Source organism: Heloderma suspectum, chromosome 2 (assembly GCF_057233095.1).
Source record: "Heloderma suspectum isolate Gila_16-S chromosome 2, 16-S_ref, whole genome shotgun sequence".
NCBI lineage: Eukaryota > Metazoa > Chordata > Lepidosauria > Squamata > Helodermatidae > Heloderma > Heloderma suspectum.
Genome location: NC_139459.1, coordinates 5,626,478 through 5,647,566, shown reverse-complemented (window position 1 = coordinate 5,647,566; position 21,089 = coordinate 5,626,478). Strand labels below are relative to the sequence as shown.

General features: G+C 46.8%; 1 protein-coding gene across 1 annotated transcript in view; it reads left to right on the top strand.

Annotated features, from left to right (window-relative positions):
• TPGS2 (tubulin polyglutamylase complex subunit 2) overlaps window positions 1–9,702 on the top strand; it is a 45,157-nt gene extending 35,455 nt beyond the window's left edge. The window contains exons 7-8 of the mRNA XM_084832833.1: window positions 2,429–2,570; window positions 9,647–9,702. Of these exons, the coding sequence (XP_084688959.1) occupies window positions 2,429–2,570; window positions 9,647–9,663 (159 nt within the window). The 3' untranslated portion in view covers window positions 9,664–9,702. The remainder of the gene's footprint in view (window positions 1–2,428; window positions 2,571–9,646) is intronic.
• The last annotated feature ends 11,387 nt before the right edge of the window (window positions 9,703–21,089 follow it).

The window sequence follows — 21,089 nt, the reverse complement described above, 5'->3', positions numbered from 1 at the left end:
TTGGAATGCGTTCAAGAGTTAACTATAGAACTGATAATATCGAGAGATCATATCGTATATAATTGTAGGGAGAATTTGTGAGCTGTGTTCCTAGGAAATTATGTCATTCTTGACCATTTCTGAATGGGAACATAAATTATATTATTATGCAGTGATGCCCAAGTGAAATAGTTACAGAAAAATAAAAGCAGGAAGTGCAATAATTTTGCCCAGAATGGGTTTACATTTACCGAATACTGCAGAAATAAATCATACCTATCTTCCGATATAACACGTGAATTTATTGTACTGTAGTTGTACAATGAGTTAGACAGATATAATAATGTCATTGTTGCTGATGAGTGTTCTAGATATAATTCTGCTTGATTAAAACCTGTAATAATAGTGTTATAAATAACAACAAAACACCCATGAAGCTGATAAAGGGAGTAGAAGAAAATCATCTGAAGATTTGAGTGCTTTTGGCTCAGCCTTTCAGGAAGGAATGCAGAGGGAAGCTATGACGGCAGTTTTCAATTAAATGGTTTTTGAGTCAGCCCTGAAAAACATCCGAAATATCACAGCAGCACAGCACTGGAACACACTGCCTCAGAGAGCCTGTGGCACAGCACATCCTCCCTTTCAGATTCACAGGAAGGAACCAGAAAGACATCTGTTGGGGCTGCTGCCTCTATGCTGATTTACACATCTAAATCAGTTTTAAGGGCATTTTTCACACATTGCAGTATTTGCGTCATGTGCAAATGTTGCGATTGCAGGGCAGAAAGAGGAATAGGGACACCTTTCAATTAAGACAGACATTCTGGCCAAAGTAGGTTTTTACATCTGCATGGAAAGGAAGGGTTCCTCCTGTGCAAGCACCGGGTCATTACTGACCCCTAGAGGGACGTCGCTTGCACTGGCGTTTTCATGGCAGACTATAGCGGGGTGGTTTGCCATTGCCTTGCCTTCCCCGGTCGTGACTACCTTTCCCCCAGCAAGCTGGGTACTCATTTTACCAACCTCGGAAGGCAATTTATTAAGGAAAAAACAAATTTCTTGTGAAAGCACTGAGTAACTGAGCACCATGTACACCAGGGGTGTTGAACCTCAAGCCTGTGGGCCAAATGTGGCCCACTTGGGGCTCCCATTATAGAAAATAACTAAGGCAACGCCATGTCGTCTTGGCTCCTTCGTGCCTACGTGGCAGATTCCTCAAAAGCCTAAGTTGTCTTTGTTTCTTTCGTATAAAAGAAGAAACTGTTAGGACAGTAGAGATAACTTATCTTGTTTCCACAGCAACTCACCCCAGACATAAGAATCATTGTCCTTGCAAAAAGTTGCAGAGATCTGAGAGAAGAAGCTGGGAGTGGTGGTTCAGTAAAAGCTCAGTTGATAATGAGCTGACATGTGCACTGGGCTTGGCTGATGTCATTTATTTAGCCACACTATGATTATAAATGTAACTGGTGAGTGTTGATCTGCACTGCCTCTGGGTTGACAGAGCTGCCTTCGTTGTACACGAATAAACTTGAGTTGATCTTACCTGCCTGTCCAGAGCTTAATTGGAGGGCAGCTGGGCACAGATCTCCAAGTCCAGTTTGGACTTTTACCACACCATTCAGCCCTCCGGGGTTCCCTGGATGGCTATGCACCCTTCCCCTGGCACAATCCGCTTTCCCCTGCTCAACAATCATTTGGTGCTTTCCAAACTGCCAAATGATTTTATATGTTTTCCCCCGCATTCTAAGAGATTGATATGCCTCTCCTAAGGCTTAGTAAGATGGAACGAAAGCTAGTACGCTCTTTAGCAAGCATATGCATTTTTTAAAGCACCATGAAATTATCCACAGTAGGGAAAATAAAGACAAAATAGGAACTGGACCTTACCAAGGACAGGTCCCAGAATACAGGGATGGTTCCTGGGAAATGACTGAAGCATCTCACCTCTCTTCACAGGCAAACCAATGGGGGGGGGATCAGAGACACCCCTGGCTCTTTCTGACCTTCTGAAGAAGATCCAGAGAGTGCCACCCAGGCACAATCTTCAATGGCTGGGCTATCACTTCCCCTTTTGGTAGGGTGGTTCATTATGCTAATTAAGTTCATTCCAGTGATCAATTTGATGGGGCCGTGTGTTAATGAAACATTCTTAATGGAATCCACGATTTGGTGTCAGAGTGGCATGGCCAGCCTGCGACCGGGGTTTTTGAATGCCAGACAGCGAGCATGTCCTCAAGAGGTAAGAGATCCTACCTGTAAAATCTCCTAGCGCTTCGGCACCCCGTGTGCAGCGTGGGCCAGTGCAGGTGGTAAGAGTCATTTCCCTTTAAAAAATATTATTTGGGAAACGGCTGAGTTGTACACATTTGGATGCTAAGGTTGACTGTAATGGGGTCTGGTTAAAAGGCTTTCGAGCGTATGAGTGAATGACTGTGTTTGTGCCCAGGCCAGAAGACAAAACACTGCCGTGGCGAGCCCCACATGTGTAACCAGGATAATTGCGCAGTTCTCCAGGGTGTTCCTTACCAATTACTTAGAAGGTTTAGATCATCATTCTCCAGTCTTACTCCTGCACTGCGTATGTGAATGTGAGTTTCACTGACAATTACCCACTGTTAACAACAGATTATTTGAGAAATGATAGAAACAAATCCACGGTGAACTGAAGTCTAGAACGAACGTGACGAGAACTTGTGAACTCCTCGATCCATTCTTGCCCAGCTAATCTCCCCTCCCCTTCCTGCTTTTCCACTTCCAACTGACAACATTCCACCACAGCCCCAACTGCCAGGCTTCCTTCCTGCAACTCCCCTCCCCTGGACCTTCACATTCCATCCAGGAAGTGCTCTCCCCTTTCCATCCCTCCAGACACAAAACCCAAGCATCCCCGTCGCATTGTCGAATCACAACAAGCTACCGAGGTGCAGGTAGGGAGGAGAGGCAAGAGCAGCTACCGCAGCCTCAACACAGAAGCAACGGAGTCCTTCCCCTGGGCTGAGAGGACACCTGTCCTCATTCACAGCAATCCACTCCCCGGGGGTGAAGCAAAGGAAGGCCGATTGGTTGAGGTGTTGCTCGCTGGATCTGGGCAACGATACTTGGCCAGGGAGGTTTCCCAGAAGAGTGCGGCTGCGTCAGGCTTCCAGTTTCTAGGTCTGTTTACCTCCAACAAAAGCAAGAAGGTAGAACTTTCTGACACTCTGAGAGCCGTTGGCAGTAGACCAGCAGCCCTGGGAGGTGAAAACCTCCCCAGATGACTTCCTCTCCCCCCAGTTGCAGGACTTGTTTGATGTGGGGATGTGTGCATGATCTGGATGGGAGGACAGAATGCCAATGCGCCCATAGGAGAAATGCAGAACGCCCTCCTTTGAATGGCACCCAGGAGCTTGGGGAGAAGCAGCACTGCCCGTCAAACGTCGTGTGCAAGCTGCCTCCTACCAAAAGATGACTGGGCCGCCTAGTTCCGCATGGTCTACACCAAGGGTGGGGAGCCTTTTTCAGTCCAAGGGCCCAATTCCAACCTGGCAAATATCTACACCAAGGGTAGGGAGCCTTTTTCAGTCCAAGGACCCAATTCCAATCTGGCAAATATCTACACTGGGGTGTGAAACCTCAGACCCATGGACCAGATCTGCCCCTTCCTCTGGCCCTACCCCCTTTCCCTGGTACCCATCGTTTGGTTGTTTCCCACCTTTGGGGCAGTTTTTCCCCAATTCTAACAGGTTGACATGCATCTCCTAAGGCTTAGTTACCAGCAGTAAGAGATTTAAGCTAAAATATGCTGTTCTTTGGGGTGTTTTGCCCCACCCCTTTTGCCTTTGGTGCCACCCACCACTAGAGATCTTCTCCAGAATGGAATTTGGCCCTCAGGCTGAAAGAGCTTAAACAGCGCAGACGACACTGTGGGCTCCTTCATATGGGGCTTTTTATCCCGTAGCTTGCCAGTGCTTCTGCTTCTAGATTCCTTGCAGAATTAAGATCGGCTCCTTACACAGGCTCTTTTCAGGGCTGCCTTCTTGGCAAGTTCTCACAGCCTCTTCTCCATCTCCTCAGAATTTGCTGCCTCTCTCTCTGCTTGGTCCAAGAACTGGGGGGAGGGGGGGAAATGCTGAGAGGGGGATGCTTTGTCAGAATTTGCTATGCTCATTCTTTTTCTCCTCATCCTGCTCACTCCACTGAGGTTGCAGAGAGGGCACCCCAATTTACCCAGTCAGAGAGGAACACCCAGAATATGTAACATCAACTCTGTATTACATGTTTTCCTGCCATTCTTCCAAAGAGCTCAGAGCAGCATCTATGTCTCCCTCCATTAGCTTCGGCAGAGCGGGGTGGGAGGGAAGCAGTGCAGAATATCTTCCATGATGGAGTAGCTTATCATATGAAGCCACCCTATATTTACCTCATGGCGCTGTGATGATAGTGGAACTGTGCAATTTCACATGGCCATTAAAGCGGATTTACATTTAAATACTGCATTTCCAATCTTTTTAAAGGGGAGATAAAGGTAAAAAACCATGGGAGATGCTCTGGGAGGTTGGCAACGTCGTGAAAAGGGCGTGCAAACTTCCGTGACTGACCAATCACGAGCATGCAATAAAAGCCCCATGTGAAGGAGCACACTGGCAGCAGTTCTGCAGGATTTCACACAGCTGTCTTTCCCAGACCTACCTGGAGACACCGAGGCTTGAACATAAGACATTTTGCATGCAACGCGTGGGCTTCATCACAGAGCTTCTTTGTAACTTCCAAAGGAGCACTGAGAAAGAGCAATGAGTAGGGATGTTAGAGAATTCCGCCACGGACTCCAGTGAGGCCGGATTCTAAAGAATCAGGCCCCCCAGAGTCCGTGGCGGAATGGAGCAATCCCCCCCGCCACCCCGCAGAATCCCCCCGGGATGGAGCCTACCTTTGTCGGCCGTCTGCTGCCCTGCAAATGGCTGCCCCAGTCTGCAGCCGCCATTTCCTCTGTACTTTAGCCGTGATAGGCTACATAAGTATTTACATAGCCTATCACGGCTAATGCAGGGACGCCATTTGCGTCCCTGCCTTTTGCCATGATAGGCTACATAAATATATACGTAGCCTATCACGACTAACGCAGGGATGCAAATGGCATAGTGGCCACCATTTGCATCCCTGCTTTTTGCCGTGATAGGCTACATAAATATATACGTAGCCTATCACGGCTACTGCAGGGACGCAAATGGTGGCCGCTATGGCAGCCGCCATTTGCAGCCACAGCGCAGCGGAGCTGGGTGAGGAGGATTCCAGGGGGGAGGGACAGATTGCCTCCCCCCCCAGCGGACGGCCCCAGCAGAACGGGGTAAGTAATCCGTACACCCCTAGCAATGAGCAAAGGCTCACCAGAGAGCGCTGGATCTGATGATCAGAAGCCCCATGTGATGTGTCTGTTCCCGGAGCTTCAAATGCTACAGCCCAAGAACAAATATAGCACGGCTTCAAGACTTGTTTGTAGGGACGGATATGGGTGCTATTAGTTCATCCAGATTTTCTTAACACCTTCCCCAGTTTAAAACAGTGCCATGGAGAAGAGAAATACCTGTCTGAATTAAAACCATCTTCTCTTCACAAGGCATATACAGCTTTGTGCTGTCAGACAATGAAATCAATTTTTTTGGAAGGGAAATTCAAGAAAATTCCCAGAGAACAGCATTTGTGGCAGCCCACACCATACATTATATGCTGTATTGTAAATTGTATGATGGACCCAGGCAAAAATATTTGCAGAATCTTGTAGCAAAGATCCCTACATTCAGTGATATGGATAAGATTAAACACCTACTGTCCAGCCCAGAGAGGTTTATAATGTTTAATACAGCTAAATTTGCAGTGAAGGCTGCCCAGTTTAGATGAACTTACCTGGCTTACCTCAAGACTTAGCAACAAATACATCGCTCTGAGATGCTGCTCATCTCTTTCAACTCCAACCAGTATTCTTGGAGCAGGAAGCTGAACTCAAATTTCCCTGAGTCTCAGTCCCCAAGAGTGTCCAAGCACACCATCTTCACAACACTATCCATGCACCAAGTTCAAGCGTTGAAGGCACATGGTGAGTGGGGGGACCTCCAGATCTGCTCCACATCTATGGAATTCCTTTCCCCTGGGACTTCACCAGAGCTCTGGCCAGGCCACATTGCAGAAGAAACATAAGATCTGGCTCAAATGTCATTTATTCAGTTATTATGTTCCTATCCCCTCAACTTTTTTTTCTTTCTAAAGAGCTCAGGGTGATGTACATGATTCCCCCCCTTTAATCTTCACACCAACCCTACGCGGTAGACTAGGCTGACAGATGGTGACTGGCCCAAGGGATGTGAACCCTTGGTCTCCCCAGAGTAGTCTGGCCACTACACTACACTGGCTCTACAGTTATCTTTGTGGGGTTGCTGCTGCTCCCCACTGGTCCTCTCCCAGTACAGAACGGTGCTGTCCAGAGCTCTGCATCACACAGGTGGCAAAAGTGCACCACATATAATGTGGTGCATCAGGCGTTACCCGTGTGACTGACCACAGGGAGTGACAGGCAGGCCTCTCCCCTTCTCAGACTGAAGACTCTGGAGGATGGTGGCTGGGGGGAAAATCTGCCCCAAAACTCCCCTCTCACTAAGTGAGCCACAGAATAACTTCCGTGGATTGCCCATGAGTCCCTCCCACCGGGAGAGCAGCTCTCCCTCTGAAAGAGCCAGAGGGAGTCTGCAAGACGCATTTTGCTTCCTTCAGCAGTCAGCTTCTCTCCTTCGCACCTAACAGGTCGCCTTTTAAATCCTCCTCATCGAAGCCTCAAGAGCTCCAGCTTTGCCTCGCCAGTCTCCTGCCAGTGAACCATGAACGTTTACAGCCCTGCAGCTTGAAACATGAAAGAAGAGGTGGAGATTGTCGTCTCGCATACATGCACCTTACATTGGCCACACTTGCGCCTTTGCCTTTGTTGTAGTGGCGGTGGTCCCAGAGGCTTCCACCATTTGCCTCTTTCGAGTTGAGCTGCCTGCCACTAATAAGAATACAATGTCGCAGCAGTGCAAGATTTTGATTATTTATTTCTTCATTACGTTTCTCTACTGCCCAATAGCCAAAGCTCTCTGGGCAGTTCACAAAAATTGAAACCTAAAATACAACATAATAAAACATAGTATAAAATATAACATAAAATTTAAAACAGAATAACGCCAGAGTGAAAACCAGCAGCAGGAAAACCGTATCTAAAAACATAATAACACATTTAAAAACAAAATTGAAGGACTAAAAAGTCTGGGAAAATAAAAAGGTCTTAACCTGGTGCTGAAAAAGGCCACAATATTTTCAATATGTTTTCCCTGATCTGGGCTGATACAGACTTTAGGAACTTTTCCTGCCACAAAGAAGACTTTAGTCAGTTGGTTGGTTCTTTTTCTGGTCCCAAATCCCTTTCCCACACTAGTCTCAGTCCATCCATGCTCCCTGTAGATGCAAAAAGTATAATTTTATGAAGACTGGATACCAGACCTTCAGACGAAGAACTAAGTACAACCAAGTTTTTGAAATCTGTGGGAGATCTGATTGGTAGCAAAACATATAATCTGGTGAATTTCCAGCCAAGTTACTTGCACATTCTGCAGCGTATCTGTATATTGTGTCCCAGAAACTGGGCAGTCATTTATCCAGCCCGTCTTGTGTTCTATATAGCCTGACAGATTTCCATCTTCTAAATGGCTGGTATTTGGAGACATCACCTTCTATGTCCAGTGCATGTATGATTGCATATACATGCATTCAGCACAACAAAAGCAATCTGTCTGAGCTTTCGACAGGATCAACTTTTATCAGTTAAAAAAGCTGTAGACCCAATATATATATATATATATATATATATATATATATATATAGAAGGAGAACCCCACCAGGGGGTGGTGTAGTGCCAAACAGCGCACACTTTCTCTGAATCACCATGGCTACAAAAAGTGTTATGGAACCTTAAAGACTAACACATTTATTGTGGCATAAATGTCTGTATGCACTAGTCTCTTTGCTGTTTTCACTTCAACAGAGTAACTGTCAGGAGTGCCCTAGCTGCCTCTTGCAGTCCCCACCAATAGCCAACTCAGGACACAGACAACGTGGAATTCTTTCTGAGACTTTATTCCTTTATTACTTTATGACTCTTTCAGATACTAATCACTAGCAACTAAGCAAGGAACAGCACTGGGGAAAGATAGCAGAGGAGCCTAAGCTCCAGGTAAGGCAGTTGGTCCCCATTTGAAGGAGAACCACGGGAAGACCCTGAACTTATGGGCTAGGGAGAGATCCGCCCTCTTTCCCTTGGGTCCTCAGGACGCGACCGTTGCTTGTGCGCCAAATGAGCAGAGCACCTCCTTCCAGTGCCCTCCATCTGTCGTCACTCCTTGCGTCTGTGCCGAGTGTCCAGCAAGCCCCCCTCCAGTGCTCTCTCACTGCCAGGGTCACTCTCTATGCCAGGAATGCTGGCAGGAGGAATCTCTACCAGCTGCTGTGCTTGTGAGAGATGAGCGAGCTCCTCTCCCACAGATTGCTGTTCCTCCTCAGAATCAGAACTGCCCTGGGGCTCTATTGGCTCAGTTTCCACCCTGACAGTAACCAGAGCTGGCCTTCCCATGAATGTGGTGTGGTGAATCTCATGCCTCAGGCGGTGGACCTGGAAGGGTGGCAGATTACGCCCACCACCACTGAGAGGTTTGCCTGTGGTCCACCAGCAAGCCCAGGCTGATGCCTCGCTCTGAGGACTCCTTTTCAGAGCAAAGCATCAGGGGGTGTGGGTGCTTCAGAGAGCCCTGCTGGCTGCTTTCCTGCTGTGGCATCTGCCACAGCAGGGAACTGGAAAACAAGGTAAGGGAGACCAACAGTAGCTGAACATTACAATATCAGTGCTAAAAAAGCACCCAACTGTTGTAATTTAACAAAGTGAAACATGCAATTTATTGTACAAAAGGTGACAATGTGCAAAAGCAGCACTAATAGACTCATATAGAAAAGCAGGGGGAAATACAACAAAACAGGATTGGAATTTCAAGAAACTCACCAGCACAGTTCTCCAATGTGGCAAGCCAATGCCTCACTTTGAGGGGTCCTCGGAGTGAGGCATCAGCCTGCCTGACTGGCACTCTGGAGAGCAGCACTGGCCACTCCCCTGCCGTGGCAAATCTGGCAAATCTCCTGCTTCACAAATGATGAAGAAGGTCTTATTTAGACAAGCTTTCAGAGAAACATAGAATCCTGGAGTTGGAAAAGGCCCTTTGGGCCATTGAGTCCAACCCCCTGCTCAGTGCAGGAATCCAGTTTAAAGCATCCCTGACAGGTAGCTGTGTGTGACAACCCTTTAGGTACTTGAAAATGTGTTATTGTGTCATATTCCCACTCAGTCTTCTCTTCTCAAGGCTAAACTTAACCAGTTCCTTCAATCCTTTCTCACAGGATTTCGTTTCTAGTCCCCTGAAGAACTTGTTGCCCTTCTCTGAACTCAATCCAATTTACCTGAATCCTTCTTAAAACTTAAAAACTGTGCTAAGAACTGGGCACAGTATCTGAGGTGAGGTCTGACCAGTGCAGAGTAGAGTGGAAGCATCCCTTCCCATGATTTCGAAACTCTGTTTCTGTTGATGCAACCTTAAACTGCATTTGCCTTTTTTTGCAGCCACATCACACTGCTGACTGATATTCACCTTGTGACTGACTACACCACCAAGACCCTTTTCACAACGACAAGAACCTTTTCATTCTTGGATGCAATGCCAGCACCGGGTTTTTGAGGGTGCTTGAGCAAAACGCCCTCAATGGGCCCCCTCCCTCAGGCTCCCTTCTTGCCACTCATCCTCTTTCTCACCATTGCTACCACTTGCTTGCTAGACAAGCAGAGAGCCAGTTTGCAAGTGGATGACTGCATCTCCTGCTCCTCCGCCTCATCACCACCATTGTCTGGGCCACAGCAAGAGGCAGGTGAACAAGCTGGTAGCAGTGGTGAAGAGGAGGAGCAACTCTACAGAACCCTTGTTAGTGGGCCCCTGCTGGGCTGTGGGGCCTTGGCAGGTGCCCAACCATGCCCACCCTTGACCAGGGCCTGCTTGGATTATTTTCCCCCCGAGTCGACTGTATTATTTATGCTGCAGATCTTCTGTTATTGCTTTCAATTGCTACGTGATATTTGTGTGTGTGTGTGTGTGTGTGTGTGTGTGTGTGTGTGTGTGTTTTAAGAGTTTCATCATTGCATGCTACTTTGGGGGCCTCATATACTAAAATATGTGTTCTGCTTTCTGACCAAATAAGCCTTACTATACATAGAATAAAATAATGTTAGTCAATTATGATAGGGAGCAAAGAGCCAAAGATTTGACCCCGAGACCCTCTAGGCTTTCCCAGCCGAACCATTCCTCATAAGCATTCAGAATGTCCAACATTCCCTCTCCAGTTTAGCATGTGTGGAAGATGAATCCACTGGCATCCAAAGAATCCCAGGGAGAAATTACACAACTGAACAAATGTTGCAAGCACCTTAGAGTTAGAGAGGAGGGTGCTGGAAGCTGTCCAGATGGAGACAACAGAGGTTTGTTTCCTCCTCCGTTGCCTTAGCCCAGCTGAGTCTCCATGTTGCAGGATGTGTGGGATTCAGGTACTTTTTATTTGTTTATTTGTTTATTTATTTATTTCATCTCTATACCGCCCAATAGCCGAAGCTCTCTGGGCGGTTCACAAAAACTAAAACCAAACAACACACAATAAAACAATTTAAAATATATAGAACATTAAAACCACAATATAACAATACAACCACAATAAAATCTAGCAGCAGTGCAGGAGTTTAAAATACAGATTTAAAACAGCAAAGATAAAAATTTAGAAAGCTAAAAAGCCTGGGAAAATAAAAAGGTCTTCACCTGGCGCCAAAAGGAGTACAATGTAGGCGCCAGGCGAACCTCACTAGGGAGCTCATTCCAGAGCCAGGGTGCCACAGCAGAAAAAGCCTTCCTCCTAGTAGCCACCCGCCTCACTTCCTTTGGCAGGGGCTCACGGAGAAGGGCCGCTGATGATGATCTTAAGGTCCGGGCAGGCACATATGGGAGACCAGTAACTCTTCCCAATCCTTCACAAGGGACTTAATCCTTCAGCAATGCCTGCAGCATCACACAAGCTTGGTCTGGGATGTGTTGGACTTAGGCGAGAATCTCAGAGTAGATATGGGAGCAGGAAGGAATAGAGGATGGGATCTCTGTGCTTCCTCCATTTTTGAGCAGGGGAAGGAAGGCAGAGATGACCTTCCAAGAGCAATTCTGGCTATTACAGTGCATGCTTCAGACGCACAGCCAGCTTGCCAGGTGTAACTGTGCAGTTTCCTCTGCAGTGGAAGCCCTGAGGGCGCAGCAACATTATGGCCGCAGTATGACAGAAGACCAAGGTGTGCGCCCAATGTAGCAGCTGAAGCCACCTTCAGCATTTTCTTGACCTTTGTGGGCATACCCAAAACAAATAATCCCAGTGGCATTCCAATCGCGTCACATAAGAATCTGCCTTATAGAGTAAGACTATTGGTCCCTCTAGCGGAGTACTGTTGACGTCCAGGTTAGATTACCGTAATGCGTTTTCTGTGGGGCTGCCCTTGAAGATGATTCAGAAACTGTAACAGTACAGAATGCGGCAGCTAGATCCACACACTGGGCATTTGGATCGTATTACTCCAATTCTGTATAATTTACTTTGGCCGCCTGTTAGTTTCCAGGCCCAATTCAAGGTGCTGGTTTGGGCTTTTAAAGCCCTAAATAGCTTGGCACCACATTATCTGAAGGACCACCTGTATGAGCCGGCCCAAGCATGCTGATCAGCGTCAGGGGCCATATTTTCTGGCTGAACATCAAGAGCCATTGGGCTGGCGGGTGCTAGAGACAGGCCTTTATCTGTGGTGGCCCCACACTTTTGGAACTCCCTCAACAGAGAGATATTTACAGCTGCATCACTGCTGGTTTAAAAAAAAAAAACAGCTCTGGGGACTCATTTTTTCCAGTATGCTTTTGGTGCTTAGAAATCATAAGCCGCTACTGCTGTATGTTTTTCATTGTAATTCATATGTTGATGTCTTTGTAATATTGTAAGCTGCCTTGTGGGGGCTGTGTAACCTGAAAGGCAAGTTAAAACTATTTTAAATAAATAAATCCTGTGGTTGGTGGTGTTGGCATTCTAGGATTTCACACAGGAGTCTTTCCCAACATGGAGATCATCATGGAGACGGGAAACAAAGCCCTATGAAGAGAGACTGAAAGAACTGGGCATGTTTAGCCTTGAGAAGAGAAGACTGAGGGGAGATAGGATAGCGCTTTTCAAGTACTTGAAAGGTTGTCCCAGAGAGGAAGGCCAGGATCTCTTCTTGATCATCCCAGAGTGCAGGACACAGAATAATGGGCTCAAGTGACAGGAAGCCAGATTCTGGCTGAACATCAGGAAAAACTTCCTGACTGTTAGAGCAGTACGACAATGGAACCAATCCCCTAGGGCAGTGGTGGGCTCTCCCACACTGGAGGCGTTGAAGACGAGGCTGGACAGCCATCTGTCAGGGATGCTTTGCCTTAGATTCCTGCATTGAGCAGGGGGTTGGACTCGATGGCCTTGTAGGCCCCTTCCAACCCTACTATTCTATGATTCTATGAGATGCTGCCCGGGTTTGAATGTGGGACCCTTTGCATGCAAAGCAAGGGCTCTACCACTCTGCTAGAACCTTTTCAAAGCTATGAGACCAAAATGGAGAGTTCTGACTGGGACAAATATTGAAAGCACAGTTGAATCCGCCCATGCTGATGGAGGTGAAGAAGCCATTTTTGCATTTCATGCCCTCTTCACATTTCCATGGCTCGCAAACAGGGCCCTGTCTCTCTGCCTGCCTGTGCCTGGCTTTTTGGGTTGACCCAGTGATCACCCCCAGCTGCCCTCTCAATCCAGTCCCTTTTCCCTGCATTTGTCTCCCTAAAACACCCATGCACACAAGCGGCTCCCAGTAGCAAAGTGGATCAGGGAGAGGCCAGAGCTGTCAAGCTTACGCACGGTCACAGGCCCTGTCACAGGCCGTGGCATCTCCATTTGAAACAGGGATGGGTGGCACGCAGCCATCGCCCAACCTCTGGTGCAGTTCCTGATGGCTCTTGTGTGCTGCCAAAATTGGGTGGCACAGCAGCAGAAAAAAAAATCCACCCAAAAAACTGGCAGGTTGCCACTACGGAGGCTTAAAAGTGACAAATTCAGCTTGAAAACAAGATACACTTGTCCCCTGTAAGCTTCTACAGCTGTTTGCCACCAAAATTCAGCAGCAAACTGTGGGGGGTTGTGGGATTCTTGCTGCCACAGTACCAAGCAGCAGGACCACAGCCCATGGGTGGGGGTCAGAGGGGAAGTGGCCCCTTGATCCCCAAAGTCGCCCACCTTTGAGTTAAAACAATTGTAGACTACAGGGGTCAAGTCCCCCTCCCTTCAAGACTTTGGAACACTGCTGCCAGTCTGAGTTGGTAATACTGGGTTGGATGGACTATTTTTATTTAAAATGTATTTATTTGAACTTATTTTTAGGCCACCTTTAAGGGTGAAACTATTGCAGCTTTCCTCAGCCTGGTAGCCTCCAGATGTGTTGGATTAAAACTCCCATAAGCCCCTTCTCTCAAACCCAGCAGCCTCGGAAGGATCCCCACGTGTTTGTGGTCATTATCTGCTAGGCTCCCCCCCCCCCCAGTCCATCTTGGCTGCCTGGTCCATGGGTCTGTTTTCATTCTGCAGATAAGAGGGGAACCACAAAGCTGACAAGATCAGGAAATCACCATTCCATTTAAGGGCATTACTGGGGTCTTGTTGCTTCTTTATCTATTCCCAGGATTTTCTTAAGGATAGATATATGGACTGGGGAGAGATGACGAACAATTAAGATGGAAAAAGTGTTACCCTCCCACCAAAACAGGCAACACAGTTTCAGGCAAGAAGCACTGGACTCAAATCAAGCAGACTCTAATGGAACATGCAACCTTGTGAGACTACATTTTACTGCAAAGATTGGGATCCTTGGGGCGGGGGGGGGGGGCTTAAGCCTTTGCCCATTCCCTGCTGTGGTCCCAATCTGGAAGAGGCCCCCCTTTGCTTCTAATGTACATTGCCAAAAAGGCATACCATTGTAATGTACATTGCAGGCATAGGGCAAAGGGTTAAAGCCCCCTACCACCACTCTAGTGTCCTGATCCATACGAGGTCCTATGGGCTTACTTTTGAGTAACAAGGAAAAGACCTAGGTACATCTTTAAAGCAGCATGTGGTTTAACCCTTGGAGAATTTGGGAGGGCTGGGGATGGAATGCACAGGTGGGGGAGTGGAAGGGGCAGGGTCTCACAGAGCCTTCCTGAAAACAGAAAAGCACCACTAGGGCCCCGATCCTTGCTCTCACTTTCTGTGTGATGGGAAAAGGACACACAAGGATCGAGTCTCACACACGCTACACTCTACGTACACTCAATAAGATGGCTGTGAGAATCTAGCCCTATTTGGTCATTCTCATCATGTGTGTGCTCTGCACATGAGGAAGGGAAGGAGGGATGAGCTTGATCGCTTAAGCCCCTTCCTCACCATTCTCAGCTCTTTCTACAGGTGGAGGGCGACTGCTTGCACAGGACAGCCTCCTTTGATTGTTGAGAAGAAATCATGATGGCCATGAATTAAATATTTATAATCTCATTTATCATATAGGTAAACTTGCAAGGAGATTCTAATACACTGGGGAGAGGGTAAGATTGCCAGCCCTGTAATTATAAGTGTCCTTTTCAAAAACAAGGGAAACTCAAAGATTAAAAAAACCTGCTGGTGTAAGACCAGAGTTAAGGCTGCTTCATGTTGGCTCAAGCTCCACAGAGCCAGGAAACTGGGAGCTGAGGGGCCGATGCCTTAACGGACGCGCCCCATGATCAACGAGGATGCTGTGCAAGGTCACAAATGGTGCTTGCTCACCACTGACCCTCCAGGCACCCACACCTTGCCTCGGACTGCAAAGATGCCCCACATTGTCCTGGTCCTGTCTTGCCTTATGAAGCATCCAGCCTTACTGCTAGAAGTCCCCCTCTCCTGCCAGCCACTGATGTAAGCAACAAACTGGCATGAGTCAACTCACAGGAGGATTCCTTTAGCAAAACAGTAGGGCTCAGATGCTTCATAAGGCAGTAGAGGACCAGGACAACCCATGGGGCATCGCTGCTGGTCCCTCCCCTGCTCCAGACTGAGTTTTGGCTCTTCGCAAGCCACTGCAGGGAGCGATGCAACAGAATAGTCAAGTTGGCCAGCAAACGGTCAAGCGCACAAGTTTCAGTCCAAGAGGCTTAGGCGAAGACAGGAGTGGTCAAAATCCAGGCAGAGGTCAGAACACAGGCAGGCAATGAGGATGAGGGAGCAGCAGGGGTAGTCAAGGTAACAAGCAAAAGGTCAAACACGGTAAATCAGTCAGGTAGGTTAGGCAGTCCAGAAGGTCTGGAAACAGTGCATCCATCGCAGGGCACAGTTCAGGAGGCAAGGCGCACGGCAGAGGCGGGACGGATGAAGTCGTTCCAACCCTGGCCGGGTTTCTAGTGAAGGCTTTTAAGCCCAAAGCCAGCCAGACCCACCCAGAGCTCAGCTGCAGCAATCAGAGCTCCCTTTCCACAGCCTTCTCCTGAGGAGCCCCTTTCTCCTGAGCAGGCCTTTTCTGGGGGCGAGCACTCCTTTGCACAGGAGCCCTACTAACCCGTCACGGGGGGGGGGAGGTCAGGGGGCTGCTCAGCCTCTGCCTCAGAGGCAGAGTCCCTTTCTCCTGACAGGGATGGCCCTGCAGCCATTTCTCCCGAGGGCTCGGGCTCCTGTGGGTCTGGTGGCAGTCCCCAGTCTGGGGTACCCTGGGCTTCTGGGGCCTCCAGCTCCTCCTCTGACAGTCTGGATTTGGGCCTGAACATCCAAGGGAGGCTGCATGGAGGGTAAGTTGCAAGCAAGCTGGCCAAATGCACTCCAAGCCATGGAGGCTGTGCTTCCATTGACAAAGATGTATGTGGAAGTATTCCCAACCCACGTACCTGCTCCTTCAGGGGTACGTCCCCCTCCACTACAGGTGGCTTACCCAGTTTCCAGAACTAGAACCCACCAATCCACAGAGCCTCTGCCTTGTCGGGATTCAGTTTCAATTTATTGGCCCTCATCCAGCCCATTACAGCATCCAGCACCTGCACAGCCCCACCTGCTTCTGATGACTAGGAGAAACAGAGCTGGGTATCGTCAGCGCACTGATGGCACCCAACTCCAAACCCCCTGATGATCTTGCCCAGTGGCTTCATACCCAGAGCTGGTTCATTCTATTTTGATGTTGCCACAGGGTAACATTTCCCTTTTGCCACTTTTGTATCCTCCTTTAACAAGCTCAGAACATAATTTTCCTGATTTTCGTCACTGCGACCCTCTGAGGTAGTTTGGGCAGAGAATGAGTAACTTGCCCAAGTCACCCTATAAGCTTCATGGCTGAGCAAGGATTCAAACTGGGATCTCTCCATGTCCAACTCCATTCCTCTTAACATGGCACCACACTGGCTCAACCTATCCATTTCTCTCCACTTTCTCTCTTGACCTGCTCTCCAATTGACTCTGCTCACTTCTTTCTACCTACCATCTCTGGTCAACTTTCCCAGTTACGCAGGCCAAAATGGTGAATTTGCTGGGAAGGAAGCTCCTTACCTTAGCTCCTCTTTTCTGCTGTTCGACACGCACAGTGTCAAGGAAGAGGAAGGACAAAATGGCTTTTTAGGCATTGAAGCTCAGTAGAAAAAACAAAACCACCACCTACTTGTCAGTCTTCTAAAACAGAACAGAAAAGGCAAGTTTCCCAGTAACAAATTCAAAACAAACAGTCCTGGTGTAAGAAACCCGAAAGTACTGCACTGGAACAGTTAATTTTTTTCCTCAAAGTTTATGGTACAATTGATGGTACAATTATGCTAAATGTTTTTTTTTTCCAAAACAGCCATATCAAGTGTAGACAATCGGTCAGTTTTTCAAACACAGCAATATCAGTTATATCTGGCACTCAATTTTACAGAAAAGTTATATCTACCAGTCTACAGACCCCCCATATGATTCCGTTTCAACTATGACAAGTCTTCCTTGGATGCTCCTGTAGACATAACACATTCTAATAAGGGTTTACAGATACTGATAATATTGAGAAGTCATTTCACTTTCCGGAGTGCCTGAATTCTTTCAGTGGTCTACCAGTCAATAAAGGCAAAAAAGCCCACTAAATTCAAGGGTTAAGAGTGAGATTATCCATCTGAAAAGGAAAAATAATTGCATGTATAATGGTGAATGCTTCCGCAATTTTTGCTAACAACCCCATATCAAAAATTAGAGCTGTTTTTTCCAGCTCACCTTGCCCAATGCATAGATACTCCCACGACCAGTCACAGCCCCAGCAGACATAAGAACAGCCCTGCTGGATCAGACCAAGGGTCCATCTTGTCCAGCATTCTGTTCACACAGTGGCCAACCAGCTATCAACCAGGAACTCACAAGCAGGGCACGAGTGATAAATCAGGAAGTTAGTACAACAGTATATATACAAAAATGCTATTCACAATTTAAGGGCACAGTACTCATCAGAGAGGGTTTACAGAAATGCTGACAGATCAATCCATTTCATTTAGACCGTCAGGGGCTAATGAGTGAATATCCGGAATGCCTCCCTCTGTAGCAAGAATCTATCCGCATCAGTCCTGTTTACAAGTGTGATCTAACCATTCAGTGACAAAAAAGAAAAGATCTATAACTTTATTCTTGGTTTTGCTATGCTGTTCAGACATCCTAGTCCTTAAGGACCTAACAGTTTTCATAGTCGAAACAGAACTTTCATAGTCATACACACCGGGGGTCCGTAGACTGCTACATATAACTTTTCTGTAAAATTGACTGCCAGATATAACTGATATTGTTGTGTTTGACAAACTGACTGTCTACACTTGATGAGGCTGTTTTGAAAAACCATTTAGCATAATTGTACCATCAATTATTATAACCTTTGCAAAAAAAATAATTAACTGATCCACTGTAGTATTGTCAGGTTTCTTACACTTGGAGTGTTTGTTTTGAATCTCCTAAAACAACCAGACTTGATTTGGCCTCTTCCGTTGTCCAAAGTGCCAGAACTAAGCTAAGGTTTCGTCCCACAAGAAATTTATTCTGAGCTTGCAGTGCTGAGCTCACCATTACCTTTGGCAACGGTTGTTTGTTTGTTGGATTCAAACCATTTTTGGGCTACTCCCCATAAGCTCAAAGTGCTTAGTACCAAAAAAAAAAAACATTTTCCAAAACATGCAGCACAATCTTACTTGGAACTAAGTTTAATTTTGTGGCAGATTTCAGAATGTCCTGGGTTATGCTAGATCTACACTACTGCTTTATAGTGGTATTGAAGTGCACTGATAACTGTTGGGGCACATTACGCATTCCATATAGCGCTATTGTAGTGTTATTTCCTGCTTTTTATTCCACATTATCCAAATACTTCAACAAAAGTCATAGGGTATCCTGCGAGGTATAAATGCAGAAGAGGGATATAGTATTACCACGATAGGATCGTAATGATATGATACAAGGTGTAGATCTGGCCTTAATTTAGAGCATCTTTACACCAGCCTAAAATGCCACATTTAAAACGGGGCTTTCTGCTTCTGTTTTAAATGCAGGATCATAAAAGACGCGCTTCCTTCCCCCCCTTCCCCCCTCCTTTTCCCCCTTATCTGAGTCTTCCATATGTTTCATTATACAGCCATTAGATGGCGCTGTGGTTTAGCTCCTCTCATTGTGGGTTTTCCTCTTTTCACGAGGGAACTCAAGTGGAACTCAAGTGTGGTAATTTGATAGCTCATTACCTCCGATCTTTAAAAAAAAATGGAATAAAGGTCATTTAGTGTGGGAGACACCCTGGAGGTTGATAATGTCATCTAAAGGACCCGCAAACATCCAAGAGTAACCAATCTCAATAGCAGGATAAAAGCTCTATGTGGAGAAGCCCTCTATCACAGACTAATCCACCACAGGACTTAGAGAAGACTGACAAGTCAATGGGGATTCCAGAAGGAAGAAAAGGAATATGCGGCCTTATACATAGGAAGCTGCCTTACACCATGTCAGACCCCTGATCCATCTAGTATAATCAACTAGCAAATAACCAAACTAGAAGTTTGGAAATCATTGAATAGACTGCGTATGGGCGTAACAAGATCTAGAGACACTTTGAATAAATGGGGTTATATCCGGTGATCTCTGCCCTATGCGACTGCAGAGACTTGCAGACAACAATGTCTGACCAATGTACACATGGGGACCTTATGACAGTGCGACAGAACACAGTTAACGTTGCTCATTGCTGGGCAAGATTTGTCTAATTTTTATATATTTTAACATCTACATTTTATATTTTAAATGTTATGTGTTATAGTATGTTTTTTAATTTTGATGCTTCTGACACGAATAAATAAACTAGCAGCAGCTCTCCAGGGTTCGAGGCAGGATTCCTTCCTAACCCCTACCTGGAGCTGCTGGAGATTGAACCTGGGACTTCCTCCATGCAAAGCCTGGGCTCTACCGTTGAGCTACAGTCCCTTCAGTGACGACTCCCATTATCCCCAGCCAGCATGGCCAAGGGCACTTGATTGGAGAAGGCCGCTCTATGCTTATTAAACTTCATCTGTGTCTTGATTCTTATTTCTAGGAGCCCAACAGAAAGTCCCTCTAAGGACTCCCAAGTAAGCGTGGCCAGGATTGCGACCTGAAAGTATGATATGATCTTAACACACAAATGCAACAGTAAAAACTAAAAACAACCAAAACAGGAGAACTAACACAATGTATCGAAACCCATTCTTTTGCTGCTGTTGCTGTTGTTATATTTAAATCAGGGGTGAAGAACGCATGACCCTCTAGAAGTTGATGGGCTGCAATTCCCATCAGCAGTAGCCAGCATAGCCAATAGTGAAGGATGATGGGATTTGCAGTCCAACAACTTCTACAGAGGTACACATTCCCCATCCCTGGTTTAAATGATGGGTTTTGTTGTTTAAATTATTGTTAGGTGCCTTGGAAGCATAAGAATGAGCTACCAGCTATCCCACCAACAGAAATATTTTTTAAAAAATAAAATATTTTTTCTCACAACAAATTCTTACCTCACATAAGAAAGGCAACCAAAGTAGGGCCCGTTCCGTAGAATGCAGCTGCCCTCCGCTTGATACAGCGAGGCGGGGTCTCCAAGATATTTGGGTCCCAAACCCTGAAAGGTTATAATGGTTTTATTTATTTATTTGGCTTATACCCCACTTTTCTTCAAGGACCTCATGGCAGGAGACACACTTCTCACCACTACCCGCCATTTTACCCTCCCAACAACTCTGTGAGGTGGGTTAGAGAGAGAGACAGTAACTGGTCCAAAGTCAGCCAGTGAGCTTCGTGGCTGAGTTGAGATTTGAACCCACGTTCTAATCCAGTGCTCTAAACTGGCGGGGGGAGGGTGTCCCCAGTCCTCAGCCACACACCCCTTTCCTATGATTCTCCCCTTCTTCTCTCTCCTCTTTGATCCTGACATTGCCAGGACGTGATCTGTGCCCTTCGAAAGCCCTCTGGCTTGTTCCTGTCCTCTTCCAACTATGGCCAGCCACAGGAATTTTTCCAGGGTGGAGTGGGGGCAGAGACACACAGCGGTAGATGACTGTGTGATTTGCGCACATCGCACACTCCACATACCTGCGCATTTTCCTTCTCTGTGCCCTCTATAAAGTCACCATGCAAACTACATGCTCATCACAAACACAGCTGTCTGTGTCTCTAATGATCAAATTGCCTGCTACTAGGAACCCCCTGCTTTACCCCCGCCCCCAGCAGTGGTGCAGGTAGGTAATTTTAGACCCTGGACTAAATTTAGACCCTGGACAAGTAACATTTCTGTTCTCCCCTCACCCATGCCATTCCATGCTTTGAAACTGCTTCTACATTCCTGAGATGTTAGAACAACAGAACTGTTTGCCAACCCTGATTTAAAGTAAAACAAACATCTACACGTCTGC